Below are 25,982 nucleotides of genomic sequence, written 5' to 3' on the forward strand. Positions count from 1 at the left end.
CAGACTAGCTATTTTTAAAGCAATTTTATATTTTTGGAGCAGTTTTATATTCACAGCAAAATGGATCAAAGGATACAAAAGTTTTTTCACACTTCTTCAGTCCTCACATAAGCACACCTTGTATTCTCTCAAAGTATGTATCACAGTTTGTAATTATACAGTGGTTTATAAAATTAATACCTTTCTCTCCTGTCACAGTAACTCAATCTCATGAGCACATGGCATTTCTGCTTTGATTACCCAGAGCAAAGCCTCAAAACTTTGTAGTGTCATAGAACAAACATCTTGGTCTTAAATTTTTATTTCTTCTCCCCATACCACTATCTTTAGCAATGAGGTAAAACAAACAAAAACAAACCAGAGAGAAATACAGATAGTCCAGAAAATTAATCCATGATTAAACAAGAATTTGCTAAAAAGAAAAAGATATAAGAGCATTAAAATAAAAAGGAAACTCACCCTGGAATTCTTAAGTTTCTGGACTGTATCTTTCATTTTTTCTTTATAATTTTTTACCTTCTCTGGAGAATCCACAATTTTAGTTTTTAAACTTTCTTGTGCTTCTTTCAAAGAAACCAATGACAATTTTAGTTCATTCTGTTGAGAAACATTTATATATATATATATATGATAAAAGTGGTGACTTACCATTTCAATAACAGAAAAGAACAAAACAAGAATCCGTGTTTAAGGCGGGGCAGGGGAGTGGTGAAATGAGACTGACCACTCCTCATTCGACTCACCCTCACGGGTCAACGGTTCGTGAAGGAGGAGCTATTTCCATGATTGGGTGGTCCGAGGATAGCAAACCACCCTACTCCTGCCTGCCTGCTCAATTTTCATTGATCCTTGAAAATCCAGCTCCCATTCCCACTACAATCTGGCACATGCAACATGATGATTATCGCTCAATGTGTTTCCAAATTCACTGTGCCACTTGGAGTGGTGAAGCGGCCTTTGCTTTCCCAGTACCCAAATGGAGCCACAGAAGGTGCTCAGCACATGCTTGTTCAGTCAAAAAAATTCCTTTCTCTTCCCTAATTTCAAAAGGGGATGAAAGTACTGGAAGAAAACGGGAACACTTCAAGAACACCACAATAGCAAAAGACTTTCTGGACAAGACTCCAAAAGCACAGGAAACAAAAACAAAATAGATGAATGGGGTTACAGCAAACTGAAAAGCTTCTACACAGAAAAGGAAACCACAGAGTGAAATGTGATGGGCTGACAGATTTGGCTCCATGGAAATATTAAAGGCCAGGCTATATGGGCAATGACCAAACAGACTCCATGTTACACAGGAAATGCTTCTCCCTGGGAACGTCCACCTCTGTACCCATCGACAGTTGCTTAGCTTCTCCCGTGGGAATACCCCACCTCTGTTAAACAATGTACCATGTTAATGGTGATGTCAACAGTGATTGTTCGGATGCTAGTAACCATTCTCTAGTGTGTACCTAAGTAAGGTCGTTCTGACCCACTTCTCCCTCTGCTAAGGAGTTCAGATCTCATAATGTCTATAATTTTAAATCATAGACACCTAGGATCGATGTACTGACTTATGGTATAAAACCCTACAACGCTATGGTCAAAGTTATTCTCCCAATAGCCATTCTGACTGTGGGACAGTCAGTCACCCAGCTAATAAAGCTTCTCGAATCTGGACTTCTCAGTGGTGGTCACTCTGCTCTCCAGTCGCGCCCCACAACAGAAGAGAACACAGAATGGGAGCAGGCGTCTGCAGACACTGGTAGGGAACCTCAAACTCAACAGCAAAACTAGCCACAAATGGGTCACAATTGGTCAAAAGACACAGACATTTCTCAAAAGAAGATGAATGGCCAACAGGCATTCGAAAACAACCTGCTGACCAACACTGACCATCAGGGAGATCACTTGGCTCCAGTAAGAGTGGCTATCACCAAATGACAAAAGTGCAGGGGGTGCAGAAAAGAGGGCCTGCTTCCACTGGGAGTGACAACATGGGTCTGCACAGCATTAAAGAAAACAGGAGGCAGCACAAACAATCAGGAATGTCACCACCACGGGACCCAGAAACCCACAAGACGAGTCTGCATGCTGCAGGACCTCTGACCTCTCACGTCTGCTGCAGCACCGTGCATTGGGCCGGGAGATAGAAACAGGCCGACGTCCACCAGCTGACAAGCAGATACAGAGAACGGGGTGCTTGTGCACCATGAACACTACGCACCACAAACACAATGAAACCGGACCTCTGGGTGGAGCTGGAGATTAGGTGAAAGAAGGCCCAGGAAGGCAGATGCCTGCCACAGGGTCTCACTCAGGAAATCAGAGTAGAATGGCCGTTTCCAGAGGCTGGGTGGGAGTGGGGTGAGTGGAGGTGGGCTGGTGCACACCCACCAGGTCAGTGAGACAGGCACAAGAGCCCTGGTGTGCCTCTGCACAGTAGGTGACCACAGGTAACAACCGTGTTCTGTGAATTCCAAAGAGCTGGAAGGACTCTGACCCACATTTGGGATGTTTAACCTGATCTGAACACTACACAACGTATGCAGGCATCAGAGCACTGCGTGGTACCCTGTTATTATGCACCATTTTACGTTTCCACACATCAGTTAATAAAATTGAAGGGGGTACCAGAGGTGCTGTCATGCGCTGATAGTCCCAGCTACTCAGGAGGTCAAGTAGGCAGGCTACTTGGGCCCCAGGCTTAAGGACAGCCTGGTAACACCGTGAGAAGGAAAAAAAAAATATATATATAACCCTAGGGAATGAAAGAGAAGGGTATCCAGGACTTCTCTGAAATTATGCTTTAAAAACAAATTCAATGAGCTTCCTTCCTAAAAACTTAAGAGACAATTGTGTTTACAATGCTTGGGAAACTCTATTGCTCCATGTATTACCATGGGAGAGATTTTAGAAATGTGAACTAAAAGAACAAGTCTCAGGTCGACATAGAACAAATCCATTTGAATAAAAAGAGCACAAACACATCTGTACAGGAACACAGCTAACTGCCACGTGCCTGTGTGCAGGGCCTCGTTGGAGAGGGTCAACAGGTGCTCCTCGGGCTGCGAGCCCAGGAAAGGCTGTGTGTTAGGACAGAGGGTCTGATTCTGGACTCGTGCGAGCCTTCTGGCTTTCTCACTTGGAAAGACTACCTTTTAATCAGCTAATGAAGCTGATGCATGTCTGTTCCTGGTGTGTGCTGTCACTTCACTCCTGGTGTTCAGCAAACCACCAGGCCACCTGCCCTTTCCATACTCCACCAAATCAGAGACCATTTCCTCATAATCACATGACTGCCATCACTTCTCTCCCTCTCAAAAAATCCTCAACTTGCTATTATAGTCATTTTGTTTTAACTTAGGTTTCAAAGGGGCAGAAAGAAGTTAATAATAAAATTGACCCCTAGTGAGTGCTATCAGCTGAATGCATTTACCAATAAAAAGAATCACAGAAATACAAGGGATATCTAATATACCAAATTAACTTGCAGACGGATCTAAAGGACAAGTGCTAAAATCAAGGGAAAGCATTAGAACACCATGAGAAATGACAATCGACACAGCTCACCTGCAGCACTGGCCTTTCTATGTACCATAAAGACCATGTCTTTAAGGTGCTATTACATAAAAATGTACATGTAACAAGAAAAGAAAAATTATGAATTTGAAAGATAGTATACCTAACTCACAGAATCTCTTCAAAAATAAACATAAGCTACATGAAATACCTAAAAATAAATAACAACAAGAATTACAGAAATCAAGTCAAAACAGTGGTTTTTCTCCCCTTTAAGAATGACAGAGGCAAAGGCAGTGGGGGCACTCCTGCCCTGCAGGAGCACAGACCAACAGTGCTCTAGTGTCAGCTGGGCAATGTGGGTTGGCTGCGAACACTCACTTCCCCTGACACCCAAATCCTGACTTTGGGAATTCCTCCTGCAACAACAGAAGGATATCCTTCTGCCTGAAGGATAAAGGTATTTGTGGTCAAGATGAAAGTCACTGACAGGGTTCTAGGAAGATCTGCGGCACGGTGCAGACACGTGCAGCCATCCATGGAAGGACCCACGTATGCCACAGTCAAGTGGGGAAAGCAGGCATGAGACGTGGAGTGCCGTGTCCCTCCATGAAGGACACAGTCATGCACCTGGAGAAGCCACCTTCGACATGTGCATCAGGCTGTGGCTGGTTTTCAGAGCCTTCGACTTTGTCCACACCACTGTCTCAGTGTTTTTAACAACAGGCATGCATGGGGGAGAAAGGCGATGTGAAACACGTCACCACACACAGCTCCAGTGTCCTCCCGCTGAACCTCACACTCAATGTTGGGGGAAGAGGGTGCTTACCAATCGTTTGGTCTTCTCTGCAATAGCTGATTTCTTGTGGGAATTTCCCTCCTGCAGCACTATCTAAGGGGAAAAGCAAACCAAGGCGTCATGATTCAAAACAGACTGAAATAGAGTCACCCACTGCTTTCTCACAGAATCAAGGTGAGAAAGAAGAAAAAGGAGTTTGACCAGATAGCCTCAAACGTGCTGTGCTCAAGAAGCCCATGGGCCAGACTAAGACTTCCTCCAATAAATGGTTAAGTCAAAGTGGTGGCACACATCTGCCTGACAATGCTGCAGACCTTTGAGTAAATAAGCATAAATGGAAAAAGTATTTTAGTTAACTCTTAGATAACCACACTAACCAGGTATGTGGGCTACTAAACATTGCATAAATTCACGGGCCCTGGAATCAGATGACACAAATTCTCACATTCTCTTTTATAATGATTTTCACATAGTACTTGCCTTTTATCACAGCAAATGCCAAAAGCCCAAAGACATCAAAGGGTAATGTGATCTAACAACAAAAGTGGACTACCTTGAGCTAAGAGCTCCAACAGTGTCTGAAAGATGCTGGGCACTACAGTGCTTCCCTGGAAATTTAAACTATCTTGAGCACCTTTGAGCTTGCTGCAATGTCCAGGGTGCCTCCTCAGGACATAGCAGGAGGCTTCAGGGGCAACTGAGACTCTAAAGGGCACAAATGGGCCTAGCAAAGTGCTGTTTCCTCAGTAACAGCAATGAGCTCGCACCCTCATTACATGCCCCTATGGAAATGTAGTTTTTAAGAAAATTTCAAGATGTTTCATAACAGATACCGTTTTTTGACGAAACTCCTGATTCAGTGATTGCTGTAGTTCCTGAATATCATCAGTAAGTTGTTTGAACTCTTCTTGCTCTTCAACTGGAACAGAACTAAACACAGGAAAACAGGTTACAATAGCATTTATCACATTCTTAACTTTGAAAGGCCAAAATAAAATCCATGCCCTCAGCTTAGATGAAGCATTTCTTTTCTGTTTTTGAATCACACTCTCCAGCCATTTGAAGTAGGTGGCCTGGCTCTGCTGAGAGAAATGAAAGCCCAAGGAGCTCTCAGAGTCCTCCCGTGGAGCCTCTATGCAGGCAGCACCCGGCCACACTGTCAGGCTTCACTCCTATGAGATGCGTGCACAGTGGCTTCTCTAATGCTCCTTTCCCACTCCTCCTGGGTCTCTACCCTTCCTCACACACAGGCTCAAGCCTCTTCCCCACAAAAATCCTAGTTTGAGTTTTTGCAAATCTGGTATATCAGCATCTTTTTTTTTGTTCTGCTGTGAAATCCATGCATAATCTTCTCCCAGGTTCCTATTAAGTCTTCTTTTCCCCTGTTTGCAGGACTTCTTTGTAGGTAGAAAAACTACCTGAGTTTTGTTAGTATAGTCTGCAATGCTTTACAGTAAATGCTACAAAAACTCTCTCCCAGTTTTTCCTTTTCTTTTAATCTGGTTTGTGGTCTTTTTACCATGCTAACTCTTAGTATCTGCCCTCATCCCCATTCTTTTCAGTTTGTTATTGACTGTAAAGGCAATTTCTACCAGGGGCAGGTCAGAAAACCTCTCACCTGAACAGGCAACTTCAGAGACCTCAACATATTGGAAAGGATTTAAAAATCAACAACAAAAAAAACCAGATGGTCCTCGACTCATGATGGTTTTTCACCTTCACAATGATGTGAAAACAATACACAGAAGTTGTATTGTACTTCACATTTTGACCTCTTCCCAGACGAGTGACAAGTGATTATGCTGGACTCCAGCTGCAGCAGCTGCCTGTCAGCCACCAGTATGAGGAAAAACGCTACTGCAAATGAGAATGCCAGGGCACAGTGTCAACAGCAGGATGATGGGGACCCACGGGTCAGGTGTATCAGGCGCTCCTGCAACTTGGGATATTTTCAACTTAAGACGGTTCATGGGACACACCCCATCACAGGTCAAGGAGCATCTGTCAGTATACCAGAGGTGAGGAACTGTCACTTGAACATCATTCCCTCAAAGCAGAACATGTTGGGAGGAGCAAACCTTCCAACAGCACTAGCTGATCTGAGGAAGAAAGGGTCCCAACAGCTACTGCTCATCCTCAGGAGACAAAGGCTCAAGGTGTAACTGAATAAGTAATTCAATGGCATCGAATGAGTCAGGCTAACACCATTGAGAGAGAAGCCCAAGATACTGCAGCAGAGTTGTCAGAAAACACATCGTTCTCTTTTCAGAAAGGCACACTTCAGTGCTCTGCACTTACTATGGAAGATGAGACTTAAGGTGGACTTCAAGACTGTGAACACCATTCACACTCACGGTGCATTCTGAACCTGCATTCGCTTCCTTGCAAATCTCACTTACTTGAGGCTCTCCACCTTCAGCAGTGCCTCCTGGTGTGCAATGCTCAGCTGCTGCATTCTGTCCACAGAGGATTTCTGTTAAGGCAACACCAGCAATCTTCCGTCGGCGCTTTCCAAAAGCCAGGGGTTTCCTCACATACACTCCTACCAGCAATGACTACAAAATGTTCACTCTACAATTTTCCCACCAGAAATAAATTTTAGTAGAGCTAGGCATTTCTCACAAATAGATTAGGAATTTTACTCAACACAAATGATACTTGAAACAAACATTTCTAAACAGATTGCTGGTTCATATATGAGATTATTCATCTGTTGTGTGACCCTCAAATATATTCAAATCTTACATATTGCCAGAGAAATTCCATGTACGTCTCACGGCATGCTTCTCTGAAGTGAATAAAGTTGATTATGCCACTTAAAAACCGACTTGTCCGTTTTGCTTCTAAAATACAAAGAATATTTAAATGTTTGAAACAATGTAGAAATATAAATTCTCTCCTGCCATATTACTTTGCTCATGGTATATAAAATAAAACTGTGTATATGACAATCTCTTCTAACTTCAAAATCAGTATTACCCTTATATTACTCTAGAGAAACAGTACGTGCAGCGACCAACTTCACACTGGGCCATAGGCAATGCAGCACCGCCATAGAACCCAACAAGTGAAGCACTGTCAGCGTACCAGCCTGCTGCTCAAGACTCCAGGATGCAGCCCAGAGAAAATGACACGAACAGGACTCACAGGTCTTGGAGGGTAAGAAAAAAAGTTTGCTGGGTATGGCAACCACAACTATAATCCCAGCAACTTAGGAAGCCTAAGCAGGAGGATCCAAGTTCAAGGCCACTGGGCAATTTAGTAAGACCCTGCCTCAAAATAAAAATAAAAAGGGCTGGGGATGTAGCTCAGTGGTGGAGCACCCCTGGGTTCAAATCCCAGTACCAAATAAACAAAAAATGATAAAGATAAAATCTTAAAAGCAGCAAGAGGAAAACAAAACCACAGTACATCACATGGAATGAAAGGACAACAGTGAATTTTCATCAGAAGCAACACAGGCAGAAGACAGGACAGGTATGTGGTCAACTTGAAGCAGGCCAGAGACCCCCACCCAGAAGACCCTTACCATAATTAAGCAGAAAACCCCAACATATCTGTGGTATGTAAGTTCCTCTTAGCCTGTCAGAAAGTTTTTTTATCAGCAAAAACTTCTGCAGAAGGGCATTGTGATTGGTAGTTTCCTCGTTTTATATATGCCAGGTTTGCAGGAAAAAAAACTTGTGAAACCTCTGTCTGGCTTGGAGGATACAAGGAAAAGCACTTGTCTTGTGAACCTCCTAGCCACCCCCTCTTCCCCCACTGGATATACCAAGTTCAAAGAATTTTTATAGTAATTGTTCAGGGTATAGCCCCTCGACCCTGCAGTCGATAAATCTGCCTCCTGAAAATTCCTCAGATGTTCAGCCTCTTCTGTTCTACTTCAAACTCAGAACTCTACATGCAAATGAAATTTCTTTCAAAAAGAAAGATGAAGTGTAGGGTATTTATTAGCAGTATAAAGAATATTAAATGAAATCTTCAGTTGCAAGGAAAGATCATACCAGAGAGGGACTGGATATACTTAAAAGAATGTGAGTTAATAGAAAAGAAAAAGTTCCTCATTTAAACAATGCTTTTAAAAGATAATCGACTGAAGTCATCTAATAACAATAGGTCAAGGCATTCACTTATCGGTAGAAGTAAACTTTATAGCATAGTCACACAAAGGCCAATATGGGGAATGTAAGTAAACTTTTGTAAAGTATAATGTGTCTTAAGACAGACAATGATAGTGCATACATAATAAACGCCACAGTAAATACAAAAATAAATAAATAAACCAAAATAAGGCAGGATATGGGGAAAACAAGAATAAACAGGACAAGGAAAAAACTAAAAGCATCAAGGTAAATTTAAACTGAATCACACCAATAACATTAATTCTAAGCTGGCTAAATAATCCAAATGACAAGCATGAGACAAAAAGCAAAAACCCTGCCCACTGCAGACACAAAGATGCAAAACAACTGCAAAGCAAGACAGTATTTTCTAGAATACAAATCCAAAGCCAGCTACCGCAGCAGCAATATTAAAATCAAAGTATATTTCAGAGCAAAGGCAGGTCAGAAGGATATTTCTAAATGTGGTGCCTTCAAAACTAGAGCCAAACAGACAAATCTACAATCATGTTGGAAGATGTCCCTAAATAAATAAATGTGTCATCTGAAGTCACCTAGTCTGTGGTAGCTTATTACGGCTCTCACAGGCAACAAATACAGACCATGTACTGGGTCATAAAACAGGTATGAATGAACTGAAATGGAGTCAAATTGAACAAAGTATATTCTCTAATCACAAAGGAACCAAATCACAAATCAGCAATAGAAAGATGGCTGGACAATCCCAGAATGTTTAAAACCTGCAGGTGAATGAAAAAAGTCAAAAGGAAAATTAGAAAACATTTTGAACTCAATGAGAAATGAAAATACAACACAGTGAGGTCTGAAGAATATAGCTAACGTTGGGTTAGAGGGAAATTCACAGCACTAAACCCTCTTACTAGGAAAAACAGGTCTGAAACTAATGGCCTCAGCTCCTGCTCTAAACTAAAAACCAAAAACAAAGAAAAACAAATGAAACCCAAAGTAAACATGAGCAAACAATGTTTTACAGCAGTTTTTTCACAGTAGGCACATATTAGAAACAATTCAAACGTCTACCATGTGGTCCCCTGAAGAGATCACCCCAAAATAAACAGTGTAGCAATAAGTGCAAGTCACAAGGATGAATCTCAAAATAATGCTCAAAGAAGCAGACGCCACAGGCTGCAGACTACACCCTTTCATCTGTATGAGATTGTGGAAAAGTCAAAGCCACAGCAATGGAAGACATGCCAGCGGCTGCCGGGCAGAGGTGGCCGCGAGAGGCTGAGTGCACAGAGACAGGAAGGGACCCTGAGGTCACGGGTCCGTGGTGCACACAGCCATGGCAGCAGCTCACAAGTACACGCGTTTGTTGAAACACATCCAATTCACACTTATGATACATGAGCTCTGCTGTGCATGAACTATATCCACAGACATGAGTCAGAGATCCAAAAGAAACCAAACACAAATTTGGACAATGTAAAATAACCTGATGGATGAATATCAAAGTAACATGAGTCAGGGAACATGAAGCTAGGACAATTTCACATCTAAAACAACAACGAGACTATTACCCATATTAAAAGCAACTTCTTCATGGTGGCAAGTAACTGTTAACTGGATAAAATGAATATGAATAGTCTACTATATGATATCATGCCTGCATATTACTTGTTTCCCCAAATTTAAAGAACATTTTTTAAATGTAAGTAGTTAAGAAAGAATTAAGTCAGAAACACAGCTTTTATGTTGATCTACAAAGGAAAAACATTCCAACGAAAGGCATAAGAAAACACATCCCAAAGGATAGGGTAACGTGAAACCCATTCCGAGGTTTCCTTTCACATTTATAAATGGAAAGGTAAAGTGGTAGGTTAAAGCCAGACAATAAAACTGTTTAAATTTTCACTTACTTGGATAAAGAATATCAGCAATCTCAAAGTCATTCACCCGGCAGATGGGCAGAAATGAGTCCCTTTATAGAAAGAATATCAAAAAGTGAGTTGTGAGCTATACTGATCCATGGGCTACAAACATCCCACTTTCAGAGATTCCTGGAAGTTTCCCTCGGGTTGCAGGACCAGATGGAGTCCACTGCAGTGCAGGCCTTTGTGCAGCGCCAAGGACGCCTGCCATCAACTCTAATGGACCAGCACTCGTGGGCACCCCACGACTCCAGAACTCAACACCTTCCACAAAGCTGCTGAGGACTGCCATTTACATGGCCTCTGAACTTCAGTGGACAGCACTCTGAGAAATGCCAGAGGTGAAAGCAGTTCTGCTTGGCAGAACTCTGTACTTGTGAGCATACACAGATGGAGAGAAGAGGGAGGCAATGGAACTCCTCCCCAAAGAAAGTAACATCATTAAGGGTTTAAGACCAGTAAATATGAAAGCAGATAAAGAAAGTAAAATGGCGCTTTACTCACAGATGAATGAATAAGTTACTGACTGGTAAAAAGCCTTCCATTATATGTGGATACATGACTTCAGTGTTCACAGGCATCTACATGTAGGAAGTCACAAAACCTAAGTCACACACTGATCAAACAACTTTCTTCAACCATAAACCACAAGAAAACTTAATCAGAGTTAAGATCAAACTCTATCAAATTGTCATTAAATCTGAAGAAAACAACATAGCTCCCACTACTAAGCTCCAGTTGACGTTAATATCTCTAATGATAGGTATACAGTGGGTGCTGATAAAGACTTAAATGAACGGAAAAATGGAAGGGTAACCACAAGCCACTACTGTGTATCAGGCACCATGCTGGGGTTTTTATTTATCTTCTGATTTTTACAAGGATCTGTTTACAAAGTGCTGCTCCCTTTTTATAGACAAACTACAATTGGCAAGGTTTCATTGTAAAAGGGTAGCTAGCTGTCTTTGATTTTTAAACAGATAACCATCATCTTGACACACAACATTGCATACACTACATTGTCAGAGCAACTTCAGCTGATGCCCTGATTACTTCATGGGAAAAACAATGAAGAAAGTGGCCTTTCCCACTAGAAACAGCTAGTCTGCCAGGAGCTCAGCTACCGCACTTCCACCATCTGCATCTGCTCCTCCTACCTGGGAGTACTTCCTGAGAAGAGACCCCTGCCCATGCCCACTCTGCTGCATTTGTGGGTCTCAGGAGATATAAACCTGGGAAGAGTCTCAGAGATCTCTAGGTGATGTTCAGGGCTTCCACTGAGGTTTCTGTCTTACTAAAGCTATCCATGCAAACATCATTATGCCTAAGATTCCTTGGCAAGTGACAGTGAATGTATATAAGCCTTTGAATGTGTCAAAAACAAAGTCAAGATTTCCTTAAAAGGCAGTATGTATGTGAACAGGAGACCTAGAGCAAAACACAAAACGTTGTTTTGCCTGACCTTAAACTTACCATGTAAAAATGCTCCAGTCGAATGCCATAGACTATTTGTAAGGCCCTCATGTAGATCATGTGCAAGACTTCGGGCTGCAATGGAAAGGAACTTTCAATACTCCCACATGACTCCTGCACTACATCACCACCACCACTGTCCAATGCTACAGTCAGTGAACACAGACGAAAGGGTGACAACTGTTCCATCTTAAAATGCTTCATGATTTTCCAGATTTTAAAATACCTTATGATCCACATCAGTTGTTCAAGTGCCATAAATGGTCAAGAAGGGCAGCTGCTTATGAACAAACATGCTCATCCGAATCAAGTTCAAGCTACCCCCATCCCAGGCAATGGAGGAAGAAGGGTTAAGTTCATCTTCCAGAATAGCTGGCTGTCAGGAATATGGCAGATGTGTCCCAACAATGAGAATGTATTTCTTGAAAAAGACCATGAGAAATCTTGTTGCTGCCTTAGACATTAAGATTTTCTGGGATCTGAAGTTTAAGGGACCATTTAAAACAAGGCGTATAAATTCAATGTGGAAATGCAGAATTTAAAAAATCTTATCTTCTAAATCAGTAGTTCCCAAATGCTGGCCTGTGAACCTGTTCTAATTTATATAATGTATGAGCAGAAAAGTGAAAAATACAGAGAAAATGGTGTACCTTTTCATAAAGTTCAATTTACTCAGTTAAAGTCCTGTCATTTACTCTGAGTTAACTCCTCTCATTTTTAAGAATTAAAGGACACTGAGTCCAGGCAGTCCAAGTTCCACATCAGAACCAGGTTTCCCTATGTTGTCACTGCAAGGTAACACCAAGACTAGAAGAGGACTCTGGGATGCTCTGTGACACATACGCAGTCCATTTCTGCATTTAATAACTAAACGTGTAAGGAAGGACACCTGTCAAAGCAAGTCAACTCTCTCTTGGGGCATAATGCAAGAAGATTAATCTGTAAGATTCCAAGGGGGCAGTTTCTAAGCATTTCCTGTGGTGGGAAACAACTTGGAATAAGTTCCCCCAAGCCCTGCCAATACATGAAATCCTCATGCCACACTCCAATAGCAATAAAAAATTTAATATCCTTTAATATATCTATGATTTAAAAGATTTTTTTAAGACAACAACCATATTAAAAAAGTGAATTCCTAACGGGAATGCAGTTGTCCCACATATAAATTTAATGTTATTTAAAATTATACTAGCTGAAATTTTCCTCCGAATTAAAATTGACAATGTGTCTTTCCTGACATGATGGCATGGTAACCTACTTGTTCTCTAACACCAATATCTACTTGCAAACACGACCACATTTTACCTTTGGATTTGGATGAAGGTCATTCTTGGAGAGGTTTTTACCATCAGCTCCTGTTAAGATCTTATTACGAATATGAACCACAAGCTCAGCAGCATTATATCTGGGAAAAGACAAAGTTTCCATCTTGGGACTTGTAGTCTGAAGGAAGAAAGACAAAGATTAGAAATACAACAGGTAGTTCTCATTGTCTGGAACTTGATAATCAGTAGGAACAAAACAAGTCAAGTTCAACTAGTGACAGTAGTGCTATCATCAAATATTTTAGTAAGATAAGACAAAGATGTACCCTAAATAAACTGTACCCTCAGCAAAAGTCATTTTCTGCTAATTTTCCTAAGGCTGTTCTCTGATCTCTTCCATATGGTAAAGAGGATTTTGTTTGAACAGACAACTGGGAAATCATGTGTTTCTTCTTTCACATTTGAGGAGCCAGGGGTTCTAACAAAATCAATTCTGAGAATTCATCCCCAAAGCACAGCATGAGGGGCCATCAGAAGCTACATGTGAGTGATGGTGACACGGGGTGACACGGGGAAGGAAAGAGCACCGTGTTCTATTCGACCTTCTACTCATTACACATGTGACGAGATGGCTCCTAAAGTTTAAGACGCAAGTTAAGAGAGAAACCAGTAAGAACAGATGCCGTAACTGGAAGAAATTCCTATCATCAAAGTAAGAACTTTAAAAAACAGAACAGAACCCTTTTCCCTCGTGCGTTCCTAAGGTTAGTCCTGTGGCCCCCTAAAGTGGCGGTTCTCACAGTTCTGCATCCCCTGCTCTTGCAGACTCATGTGCTTGGAGATGTCTGGTTGTCATGCCAGGAGAGGGATGTGGCTGCAATCTAGGCAGTGGAGGTGGGGACGATGCTAAGCATCCTACAATATCCAGAGTGGCTCCTCACAACACAGACTTATCCAAAATGCCCACAGGCTGAGGTTAAGAAAGCCTATCCTAGAGCTGGCACTGAACCTTGTGGCAATGTGCTGAGATTTCACTTAAGGAATTCTGATGCTACCTGGAGATTCCGTAAGCTAAGACTTGTCATCTCTTCAAGAAGAGGAGGAGCCTCAGCCTCTTACTTCAATACTTGTTAAATTGCCCAGGGACCTCCCCTTCCCACAATACCCCAGGGAAGATGCCAATGTGGAGATCCAGTGCAAACATCCTCAACTTTGCAGACATGCTGATAACCTGATATGGCCCGCAATTCTGGATGTCTTGTATTTTCAGGTTCCTAATGTTTCTTAGAATATTAGGGTTAAAAAGACACTCTGGCAATTAGCATGGCTAAAGGAATTTTAAAAGATGATTTCAAATACCTTCCTAGTTCAGTAGAACCCTTGAAAGCATCACAGTAGTAACTCTCAAGTAGACTCCTTTCCAAATTAAGGGAGTTTTCCAAGAACTGTTTCTGCACCCCATATTTCCTCATAATGAAAGTAGAAGATGAGCCCCTACTCCCAGTCTAGGCACCAGGGAAACTAGACTAGCATGCTTCTGATCAACATAGCCAGTGAAACCTACATATATTTCCTGCCTTTTGTCCCACTCTGCCTGCTCTTAAAAAAAAAAAAAAAAAAAAAAAAAAAAAAGCTTCCTCACCAGACCCTCTGTTGGAGACAAAGGTCTTCTGCTCTTTCTTGAAGCTGGCTCTGAATGAACCTTTTTCCTGCCAAGGGTACTCTAGTTTTGTGGAGCTCACAGCAGTAAAGCCATTCATTCCATCAAGGCAACTTTTTCCACTTCAGAGTGGTTCTCATAATTAGACAACTCTTCCTCATGCTGGAATGTCTGTTCTGACATTTTAGATGCTGCCTTGATTTCTATTTACCACAACCACACAGAATATATCAATCCCTGTTCAAATGATACTTATTTCAAAAATGTGGAGACAATCATCAGGTCTCTGCTAGGCCCTCTTCTTCAAGAACAATTTCTACCTGAGAGCTCAGTCCTTCCATGTGAGAGGAAAACAGCAAACTTTTCCCTACTCTCCTAACAACAACAATTAACACAGAAGGCTTGTGACCAGACTGGGGTGACAGTGCCCACAAACACAAAGCAAGCAATCAGTTGTGCAGGTGGCAACAGCTAGGTGTTCACCAACTAAATTCACACTATGTGCTGGAGACAGAATCAGATCCCATAGGCTGAGGGCTCAAACTGTCTCCCCATCCTACATGTCAATCAGAAATCCCAGATCATTTCACTTGTGCTTCTGACCAATGTGCTATACACTGGAACCCATCCCCTCTTTGGGTTCATTTAATTTGCTAGATAAACTTATAGAACTCAGGGGTAACAGGAACTTGCCTGTTTTACCAAAAGCAGTGACTTCACTTAGGCCTGCAGATGTCCCATGGATAACTAAAAGCAGGATAAAACTTGGCATCTCTGCCTTCATTTTGTACCTGCCAATCCTTTATCACCTTAAACCTTGAGCTGCTCAAGTAGGTATATAAATCATTTAAGAAGTATTTACCTAAAAACTGGTAATACAAGGTTCATTAGCTCTAAATTTATTTAACCTTGTCCCCTTCAAGACAGACCAGATATGCAGCATCCAGTTTCACACCCAGGAGTGGCACCTGCAAGTCTCCAAGTCTTGCCCTACAATAGCCCATCCTGTATTACAGTTACATCACTCCAGGATGAGAATGACTCACCCTCCAGGCAGGAGCAATCATCTCAGGGAAGCGGACCTACCCCCTTACAGGATCCCAAGTCCTAAGCAACAAGTGGAAATCAGTCTTCAAGGGATGAAGACTTCTTGGGAGCTTCTTTGTAGAGCCAGAACTGAGAGAATGATGGACCAGACCAGTTTGGCTAAGATGGCTGCCCTGATTCTTCCTCTATTTAAACCTAAAGCTCCTGTGGAAACCACAAGACGGGGCTGAGAAGCTGGATCTTATGCTGCCTTCCCAATGTGGCCATATAAAGTTTTTTTCCTGCTTTTCACCATTCCCATTTCTGCTTGGTTTTGGGGGTGAGTGCTGGACCCAGTTTGTTGAGGACTCCCAAAACATTTACTGGCTAATCATAAAGGAATATTACAAAGTACGGAACACCAGATGAAGGGACAGGCAGGGTGCGGTATGAGGCAAGGGGACACAACCTCCGGGAACCTCCAAGTGGGTGGTCGTCAGGAGCTCCTCGAAGCCAGTCTTCTGGGCCCACGTAAGCTCTATCGTGGAGACGTGCCTGTCATATCACCGGTCACTGGCGATGTCTGCTCCCTGGGATCAGGGGCAGCGCTAACGCTGAGCCTGCCTGGGCTCTTCAGGCGAAGAGGACACCCGCCCTCAGCCCAGCGCTAGCACAGCACTTTGAAGGCCCCGGGGCTTCAGGAGTCGCGGGCCAGGAACTCAGGATGAGGCCCACACGCACCGTGCGGTACCAGATCCCCAGGCCACCTTCCTGAAACGCAGTGTCGCCCGAACACTAACCCAGAGCTGGCGGCGCGGCCGGGCCAGCACTCGCCCGAACGCGGCTGCGACGGGCGCCAGAGCTCCCGGCGTGACCCCCGGGTCGGCCCGAGCTCCCGAGCTCCCCGCGGGCACCCGCGGCCAGGCAGGGCACCTCCCGCGACCGCATTCCCAAGCCGCCAACTCGGGCAGACTCCAGTCCCCGTCCCTGCCGCTTCTCGGCGCGGGAAGCCGGCCTCCCATCCCAGCGGCGTCGCTCTGCCCTTACTTCAAGCTGACTTCGCGAGAAAACGCAGACTGCCGCGGACGCGGAAAGGCTCCACGGAGCCGCCCCGCCGGGAGCCCGGGAGGAGCGTCTGCGCGCCGGACGTTCCGGGAGTCTCACTCGCAGACGCGCCTTCGAGCCGCGCCCCCTCCCGGGCCGCCCGGAGCCCGAGGCGCTGCCCCGCCTGAGCTCCGACCAGCCTCCTGGGCCCCGGCCCGCTCCCCACAGGGGCAGGACGGAATCTCAGACCCGCCTTTCGCGAGCGGCCGAGGAAACCCCGACTCCAGAGACTCGCGCACACGCGCGGCCGCCCCCGCGGCGAGCGGCGGCTCCCTGGACTCGGAGAGCCCTGCTTCCGCCAGCAGGCCTGCCCGCTCACCTGCAGCGGCCGCCGAGGCAGGCCCCTCCGCGGAAAGGCGGCCGACACCCTACCGAGCCGCAGTCTACCGTTGCTTTTTCAAATCCGCCGCTCACAGGAAGTGCCGGCCCTTCCGGCGCTGGTCACGCCCCTTCCTGGCAACGGTGGCCGACAAGGGCCTAAAGACCCCAGCTGACGGAAGCCCGCAAGGAGCAAGAGACCCAGGCTCGCGGGGGCCCGCGGCCCCACAGACCCAAAGTACGGCGGCGACCGCCAGAGGCGGGCGCCCGAGTCAAAGGAGAACGCTGATCTGGCAGGAAGAACCACGCGGCACGGAGTCGGCGCCCGGTCGGGAACTCCATCCCGCCGGAATCTCGACGCGGCAGCTGAGGCGCTGCCTGGCCGAGTGGAGAACCCAGATCCTTGAGCTAGCGGCATAGCCCTGGGGTGCAGCCTCCGCACCGCCGGAAGCTCGGCTCCGAGGGCAGGGCGGGTCTCTGTGCAGTGAGCGCCTGTGCTTGGAGCTCAGGTGTGGCGGGCCCAGTGCACGGGGTCCAGGAGCAGCCGGCCCAGGTACGAGAGCGCTCAGGTGGAGCGGGCCCAATGCACCGGGTCCAGGAGCAGCCGGTCCAGGTACGGGAGCGCTCAGGTGTGGCGGGCCCAGTGCACGGGGTCCAGGAGCAGCCGGTCCAGGTACGGGAGCGCTCAGGTGTGGCGGGCTCAATGCACCGGGTCCAGGAGCAGCCGGTCCAGGTACGGGAGCGCTCAGGTGTGGCGGGCCCAGTGCACGGGGTCCAGGAGCAGCGGGCCCTAATGCAGGGTCCTAGGCGGAGCGGGCCCAGTGCACGGGGTCCAGGAGCAGCCGGCCCAGGTACGGGACAGCTCAGGTGTGGCGGGCCCAGTGCACGGGGACCAGGAGCAGTGGGCCCGAGTGTAAGGGGGTCCAGGTGTGAAGAGTTCAAGTGCAGCAGTTCCAAGTTCATGAACCCAAGTGCCGGGAGTCCGAGTGCAGCAGGCCCAGGAAGTCCTAGTGGAGTCCCATTTGCTGACAGCCCCTCTGTTCATCCCCCGCAGGCTCTGTTCTCCCTCCTCTAAGCTGTTACAGCTTCACCAGCTGGATGAGTTACATTCTTCAAAGAAGGGACCCCAGATCTATTTTTGTAAGAGCAAGTGCGGGAACGCACGTTCAGTACAAGTCGCAATCTTTACCCTGAATACATGTGGGCCTGTTGTCAGAGGGAAAAGCACTTTCACTGAGGTTCGCACACCAGAGGGCGTGGTAGAGCTTGCATCTGGCTACACGGTTCAGCAGTAGGTGGACGCGTCCGTGTTGGGTGGTGTTCAGGATTGAATGACTTGAAAAATACTGGAGAGAGGTCCAGGATTGTCCATGGTCTCTAGTGAGAGTGCTTTGCAAATGGCAGATGCTCGACAGATGCCTGAACAGTTGTTGATAGTCTTGATGAGAAGTCAGTGACTTACATGAAAGCCAGGATAGAATGGACCTTGCAGAGGGAAGTGGGTGGAGGAGGTAAGAAGCAAGACATGCAATGGAAATTGTTACTACAATAATGTTGCTGTAAATGTGACCGTTGTATTAGTATTAAAGTTCTTATGATAAAACTGAGTGTTTATTTAAATGATCTTAGTTACAAGAATGAATGTGACTTTTTCAAAATATGGTTGCATGATATGGTCTGTGAGGTGAAGGGTGGAACAACAGAATTCCCTAGAGTTTTGTTATCACCATAAAAACACCACCCAAAATTTAATTGCAGTACCAGGATTCTCCTCAGCATACAATGGATTCATGCCCCGATAAACCTGTTGAAAATACTCTAGTAGGAAAGGTGCTTGACACATCCAATATTAGCAACATAGTAGGCTGCCATTTTTCCCACCTGATCCTGTAGATGATAGCTGAAGTTTGCTGCCTCTTCCGGCATGGAAAAGGAGTGCTGTGTAGCATATTGCTGTCCTGGGAACGAATCAATTCAAGGTGTGATTTCTATTGCATGTAAATAGTTTTGCCCTTCCTGAAGTCTAAACTCATAAGGGAGTTGTAAGTTGAGAACATGCGGTTTTTTCTCAGCATCCTATATTTTTGCTTCTTTATACCTCACACCACTGTATCAACAGTTCCCTTCCAACTTCCCTGTCACTCTCCTGACATGACTTTCCTTCCCAGCCTGGGCTCCATGATTTATCAGTATCTGAACTGCCTGTGTCTGAGGCTGCTGACCCAGGTGCCTGTCAAGCTCTGACCCTGAGTCTACGCATACCAAGCTCAGTCTCCAACTTCAGTTCTCTCCCTGATTTTAAACAAATCCTGATTTTTGTTCAGTTGATTTCTTATTTAAATGGACCCCCTTTCCAACCTCTTCAACTCTGTTAGATGGTGACCAGGGTAATCTAAAAAACATTTTTCAAGCACGTAATACACATTGGTATCTGCAGTGCCTGTTCTTTTTCTAATTTGAACTCCATGTCCCCTTATAGATTGCACTTTAGAGACTGGTAACAAACTGTAATGGCTGAGCAGATCCTTGAGTGACAGGTGGGGATACTGGGTGCGAACGTGGGAACCTGCGACCGGGAGGTCAGGACAGGTGGCATCCCTGGGTAACTGGCGCTTTATGCCAGTCTCTTCCCTAAGTGGCAGGTTCTGAGTGGTTGTTTCTGCTTTGTTTTTAGCAGATCACTGAAGATGAAAACTGGATTAGGTTGGTCTAATGTAGAAATGGGAAAACCAAGACATACGCGAGCCTTGGTGGAGACAGGGACCACGCTTTGCTACCTTTTATCCGGAGGTCAGCCTCAGTCCAGACACGCGGAGTCTTCAGTGCCTACACTGATGCGGTGCCATCATGCGGCCTAGGTTCCTAGGGGCAAACTCCTTTGGGAGGTGAGCGGTGTTTCAGCCCTGGACAGACTTGCTCAGAATGCCTGGCAGCATGCCTTTGGCCGTGTTCAGACGCATGTGATCAGAGGTCTGAGGCGGAGTCTGTGAGCCTCTTGTAGTTGATTTTCCATTTCATTCTTTAGATTTGGAAAGTTTTCTGATATATGTCATTGAAAAGACTGTGCATTCCTTTGGTTTGTTTCTCCACACCTTCATCTATCCCGATAAATCTTAAATTTGGTCTTTTCATGTTGTCCCATATTTCTCAGAAGTTCTGTTGGTGGTTTCTTGACCATCTTCTCTGTGTGGTCAACTTTATTTTCAAGAGCATATATTTTGTCTTCATTGTCTGAGGTTCTGTCTTCCAAGTGGTCTAGTCTGTTGGTGATGCTTCACTTTGAATTTTTAATTTTGTTTATTGTTTCCTTCATTTCAAGGATTTCTGCTTGATTCCTTTTTATAACCTCTGCTGTTATGGGGCACAATTTAAGAACAGACCGATCACCACTAAGAAGTCCAAATTTGAGAGTCTTTATTAGCCGACTGGCTGACTGTCTCACACAGTACCCCAAAAATGGCTATTGGGAGAATAGCCCCAACCATAGGATTGTAGGGGTTTTTATACCATAAATCAGTACATTAAAATTACAAACTAACATCATGAGATCTGGAATCATTAGCAGAGGGGAACGGGGTCAAAATGACTTACTTAGGTACAAATTATAAAGAATGGTTACTAACATCGAGACAATCACTGTTGACATGATCATTAACGTGGTACACTGTTTAGGAGAAATAGGAATCAAAAAGAGGACAATTTTTTATTATACAAGCTTGCCATTTTGTGTTGCCAAACATGTCATGCTAAGCAATTGATGACGGGTTCAGAGGTGGGGTGTTCTCAAGGGAGAAGCATTTCCTACATCACGGAGTCTCGGGTAAAATGGAGTCTGTTTAGTCATTGCCCATATAGCCTGGCCTGTAACGTTTCCATGGAGCCACATCTGTCAACCCGTCACATTCGCTCCTCATCGAAGTGATCTTTCACTTACTGTTTTTTCTCTCCAATACCACCCTTTATCTTGAAGATCCATCTAATAGTGCATTTTCCAGACTCCATCTCTGACATTTCTTCTACTGTGTTGCCTGTGAATTCTCTTGTTGGAAGGAACATCTTGGTTGGTTTGAGGCACTTTGCTCCCTTGTTTTTTCATGTTGTTTGTTGTCTTCTCATCTAGCAGCGTGGAGCTGAGGCAGTACTGATTCCGCCCTGTAGTCTTAGTGTTCCTGAAGGCTTCCAGTACTTCATCTGCAGGTCCTGGCTGTTGTCCTGAAATGTCAGCAGCCCCGTGTTACCAAACCCGTGGGTACTGTGACAGTGGACTTCCAGGCAACAGTGGCAGCAGGTGATCCGCTGGCCGTCTTCAGATGGTCCGCAGGCTAATGCGGATGATCGGTGGGTGGATGTTGGGCAGTGGGCGAAGGGCAGGCAAGAGGCAGGCAAGTGGCAGATGATAGGTGGCAGTCAGTGAGCGATCCACCCTCAAAAAGCAGGCAATATGCTGGCAGATGGCGGGTGATCACAGTGGAGGAATAGGGTAAACAGGAGGAGCTCAGTGGGCAGCAACGGCTGCCTCACAGAGAAATAGTATTCCCTCTGCTTGATCCCAAGTTACAGAGCGACAAGGAATGCAGCCTCCCTCTAGTCCACTCTCTTGGGTCAGCCTGGAGAATCACAGGCAGAGAACAGCTTGGAAGAGTGAGGAAGTGAGACCCTGGATCTCAGATGTGGACCCAACCCGTTGGAGGAGAGTGGAGCTGGCGTCTGCCCCGAGGTGGGTTCTGTGCCTTCAAATTCACGAAGTGTGTTCGAGAAGAGTGGAGCTGGCGTCTGCCCCGAGGTGGGTTCTGTGCCTTCAAATTCACGAAGTGTGTTCGAGAAGAGTGGAGCTGGCGTCTGCCCCGAGGTGGGTTCTGTGCCTTCAAATTCACGAAGTGTGTTCGAGAAGAGTGGAGCTGGCGTCTGCCCCGAGGTGGGTTCTGTGCCTTCAAATTCACGAAGTGTGTTCGAGAAGAGTGGAGCTGGCGTCTGCCCCGAGGTGGGTTCTGTGCCTTCAAATTCCCAAAGTGTGTGGGGTGCATGCCTGTGATCCCAGCAGCTCCAGAGTAGGAGGCAGGAAGACTGCATATCCAGGCCAGCTTGGAAAACTTAGTGAGCCCCTGTATCAAAAGTAAGAAGGGCTAGCAAGATACTCAGGGGCAAGGCACCTCTGGGTTACCCAGTACCGAAAAGTAAAAGACTTTGTATCACACTGAAATGACAGGTTCGTGTCTGTCTGCACTGCTGCCCACACTTGTTCTCAGTGACCTGGTGCCTGGTGACTAATGCTGCCTGGTTCGTCCTGGCTGTCGGTTCAGTGTTATTGAACTGAGCTGAACTACTCTTCTTTATTTTTATTTCTTTTGCTTTTGGGGATTGAACCCAGGGGTGCTCAACCACTTGACTGAGCCACATCCCCAGCTTTTTAAGATTTTTAAATTTTGAGACAGGCTCACTAAGTTGGTGAGGCTGACTTCAAACTTGAGATTCTTCTGGCTCAGCCAGAGCTGCTGGGATTGCAGCTGTGTGCAACCACCTGGCTGAACTGCTTCTTTGTTAACATGGTGCATCTCACTGGAGAAGGTTTGCTTCAAAGAGATTCTATTTATGTGCTTTGGTTCTTTTTGCTCCCCACCCCCCATGTGCTTATGTTTCCTATAAGAAATAAAGGATAACAAAGTATTTGTTTGTAAAGACTTAAAATTGAAAACTTGAACTAAGGTCTTCTTGTTGAAGCGTGGGGTGATGTAATGAGATCCACAGTCATAGGAGCACTCTGACCACATCACATTATTGATAGGTTTGTAGATTCCATGATGGCGTCTCTGATCATCAGATCACTCATAGGAATCATGAATGATATTTATTGATGCCTTAAAAATAATGGCTGACGGTGGATAGTGGAGTGAAATCAAGGGCACACTTTTTTCTTAGGGGCATTAGATGGAATCTTCGAAACCATGCATTATGAGGTACAGCTGAGGATCTGTGAAAGCACAGGACCGCCCTAGTTCTGTGACTGACGTTTTGCATGAGAGGGGACGAGGTGCACCCTTCTGGTGGCATAGCCAGCTCCCGACATCCCAGATAACCCCTAATATGCAAAACCCTTAATTGCAAGTGTCCGGATAGCCTCTGCACACCTTCACTCCACCTAATTTCAAGTGAATACATAAAGATTTTAATGCTATATTTATATTTTTAAACTAGTATATTGTGTAAGTTCATATAAATGGTTGGAGCCTGTTGGGGGCCGTGCCATGTTGGCAGTGCCAGGATGGCGCCTGATCACATCAGCAGTGAGGAGGTTAATTGACATAAGCACACTCAGGTGATTTTCTCGTCCACGTACACAATGTATGCGCATGTGTTCTCGAGCACTAATTGCCTGCTCGGAGCGTCTCGCCTAATCTTTGCATAAGAGGCGTGGCCCTGCTCGCCACCTCCTGGAGGTGATATAAGCGTAGGCACAGCGAGACAGAGACACAGCAGCCATTAGCAGAAAAGCAGGAGAAGAAAGATACACGCGCGGCAGCAGCCAGAGGGGAAAAACACGCGGCAGTAGCTAGTAGGGACATACGCAACAGCAGCCAGAAGAAAGGAAAAACGCGCGCGGCAGCAGTGAGTAGGGGCAGCGGCGGAAGGCAGATGGCAGAACTGAGAACTGAGACGCATCACTAGGGCACCTTAGTTCACAGGATGCAGGACTTTAAGGCGTAGCAAGTCTCTCTTCCTCTAAGCTCTAAGAAAAGCCTGTCCTTCTCTCAAGGTCTCTCTTAAGCAAAGTCTCTTTCTCTCTGATAAGCGGGTCTCTCTCTCTCCTCTCAAAGCAAGTAAACCTCATTTCCTCTATCCTCTATAAACAAGCAAGAAAGCAGTGCACTAAAGAGAAAGATAGAAGTGCCTCGGTTTCCACTCCACCACCCATAAGACCCGTGCAAGTTGTTGCTGCAAGCGGTGACAAATATCCACGGGTTTTGGAACCGCAAAGAGCCAGCGACAGGGCCACAGACGTACTGAAAATATACTGATATTTAAATGGGAAATCGTAGTGAGGCTTTGACTAGGTTAGAACAGTCACTGGGCGGCGCTCTTGTATTACTGCTAACCTCATCCTTACACTGAAAATCTTGGATTTTTAAACTGTAAACAGTGATGGACGTCGCACACAATGTTCTATATGAGAAAGAATTAGATTCTAATTGTATTGGCCTTGAGCTTCAGCTTCCGGCTCTAGAGAAGAGGTGTGGATTCCCAGCGGCTGGCTGCCTTTCATCGTCCTTCCTCGGGGGCCTGGCCTCCGGCTGGGCTCCTTCTCCTGAGCCATGTGTCTGTGACACATTAAACAGGATCTTTGCTTAGGACAAAGATGAACTTTCAGTTTGAAACCATAAAGTCCCTGACCCTCACCAACTTGTGGTGAGCTCCACACCAGATCCAAGGGGGCGCCACGCGCCTGTGTGCTGTCCTCTGCACTGTCCGGCCTTCACACCAGGCTCGTGCTATAACGTACGTGGTACAGAGAGCCTTAGGAGCAAAGCCAGACAAACTGGACATCGTTAGAAGTATCTCCTCCACAGGGCATCTTGAATCCTGGATTCCATGTTTGGATTTTTCCAGTCTTGACACCACATCTGGTGGTGTTTCCAGTGATTTCAAGGACATTAGACTTTCCAGAAAAAAATACATGGATGTATTCTAATTTCTTTTTTTTTTTTTTTTTTTTTAGTGAAAATATATTTTATTTTTTAATACAATAGCTGCCAGCAATATACTGGTGTTGATGTTCCAGAGAGAGAAAAGAAAATACAAGCATTCTATAGTAAGCTTTCATTTGCCTATTCAAGAAACTCTAAAGAAAATACTCCAATTCTGTTTAACATTATGACTTGGGGAGTTTTGTTTTTTCCCCAAGATAAAAATATAATTTTGGTTGCCCCAACCTTGATAATCTGTAAAGGATGGAATTTTAAAAGCCTATAAATATCAATAATGAATGCTTCCCTCTCTTTGAATTAAATATTGATTATAACCAGTGTAAGAAATTCGTGAACCAATTAGTTTGATGAAATGTGTATCAAAATGTTCATGAAAAAATAATTTCTATTTCCTCTCCTTTTTACTTTGTAGATACTTTTCTAAGTGGATTTTTCTTTAACGCACAGAAATAAAAAACTATCTGCATGCCACTCTGGAGAGATTCAAAACTCAACAGAAGTAAAAATGCCTAAATTCTAGAACTGATCCAAGCAGTGTAAGAATAAATGTCAGAAATCTCTTAATTGTATACAGACTGTTCAAAGGGTTAGAGTTGTGAGAGCCAAAGTTACCAAGAAATAAAACTTATCTGAATTTTACTGAAATCTAATTTTTTAAAAAAAGAAATGATATCAACTGGAATAGTACAGACTTTCCAACTGTAATTTCTCAGTGTCCCTTGGAAAATGATGAAACTTTCTTTCCATTCAGATTCCAATCTCTTTAAAGAAGTATAATGAAATGAAGGGGAATTATTTTTTAGCTGAGGAAATAAAATCAGATGATTTCCTTATGTCAAGTCCAATACTATTTGAATTGCCACAAGCATTTTTATGTCCCTCTCTCAAGCCTGTAAGCTCAGGGCCTCCCACAGACACACAGTGGGGTAAAAGCTGGGTGCAGGACCTGTCTCTTTACTAGCCTTTAAGCAGTCGCCAATCTAAATCATGTTTGACTAATTCCTTGATAGAAAAAAATCTGTCTTTCTACAGAGAAAAATAATTCTGCCTTCATCAAAACCATAAAGACTTGCCTTCCTTGGACATTCAGAGAGATGGCCAAGTGTAGTCACTGGTA

At 44.9% G+C, this 25,982-nt stretch overlaps 1 protein-coding gene and 1 long non-coding RNA gene across 10 annotated transcripts in view; one reads left to right on the top strand and one right to left on the bottom strand.

Moving 5' to 3' along the window:
- The window catches only part of NUF2 (NUF2 component of NDC80 kinetochore complex), a 28,052-nt gene extending 10,750 nt beyond the window's left edge, over nt 1-17,302 (bottom strand). The window contains exons 1-10 of one of the 2 annotated variants that reach the window (XM_079107441.1): nt 17,167-17,302; nt 13,098-13,235; nt 11,793-11,867; nt 10,824-10,900; nt 10,308-10,369; nt 7,052-7,149; nt 6,706-6,779; nt 5,140-5,236; nt 4,337-4,399; nt 460-597 (exon numbers count right to left, since the gene is read on the bottom strand). In XM_079107441.1, the coding sequence (XP_078963567.1) occupies nt 460-597; nt 4,337-4,399; nt 5,140-5,236; nt 6,706-6,779; nt 7,052-7,149; nt 10,308-10,369; nt 10,824-10,900; nt 11,793-11,867; nt 13,098-13,220 (807 nt within the window). In that variant the 5' untranslated portion in view covers nt 13,221-13,235; nt 17,167-17,302. The remainder of the gene's footprint in view (nt 1-459; nt 598-4,336; nt 4,400-5,139; nt 5,237-6,705; nt 6,780-7,051; nt 7,150-10,307; nt 10,370-10,823; nt 10,901-11,792; nt 11,868-13,097; nt 13,236-17,166) is intronic. The other variant, XM_079107440.1, reaches the window with a different exon arrangement.
- Nucleotides 17,303-17,400: 98 nt separating this feature from the next.
- LOC306642041 lies at nt 17,401-23,306 on the top strand. 8 transcript variants are annotated; one of them, XR_013758358.1, is made up of 4 exons: nt 17,401-17,838; nt 17,899-18,016; nt 21,720-21,882; nt 23,082-23,306. It is a non-coding gene; the product is annotated as an uncharacterized lncRNA (long non-coding RNA). The 8 variants fall into 8 exon arrangements; XR_013758359.1 differs by having other exon boundaries at nt 17,401-17,718; XR_013758360.1 differs by lacking the exon at nt 17,401-17,838 and adding an exon at nt 21,286-21,503 and having other exon boundaries at nt 17,857-18,016.
- Nucleotides 23,307-25,982: the final 2,676 nt, after the last annotated feature.

The sequence above is a fragment of the Sciurus vulgaris genome (genome assembly GCF_902686455.1).
Source record: "Sciurus vulgaris genome assembly, chromosome: 12".
Lineage (NCBI taxonomy): Eukaryota > Metazoa > Chordata > Mammalia > Rodentia > Sciuridae > Sciurus > Sciurus vulgaris.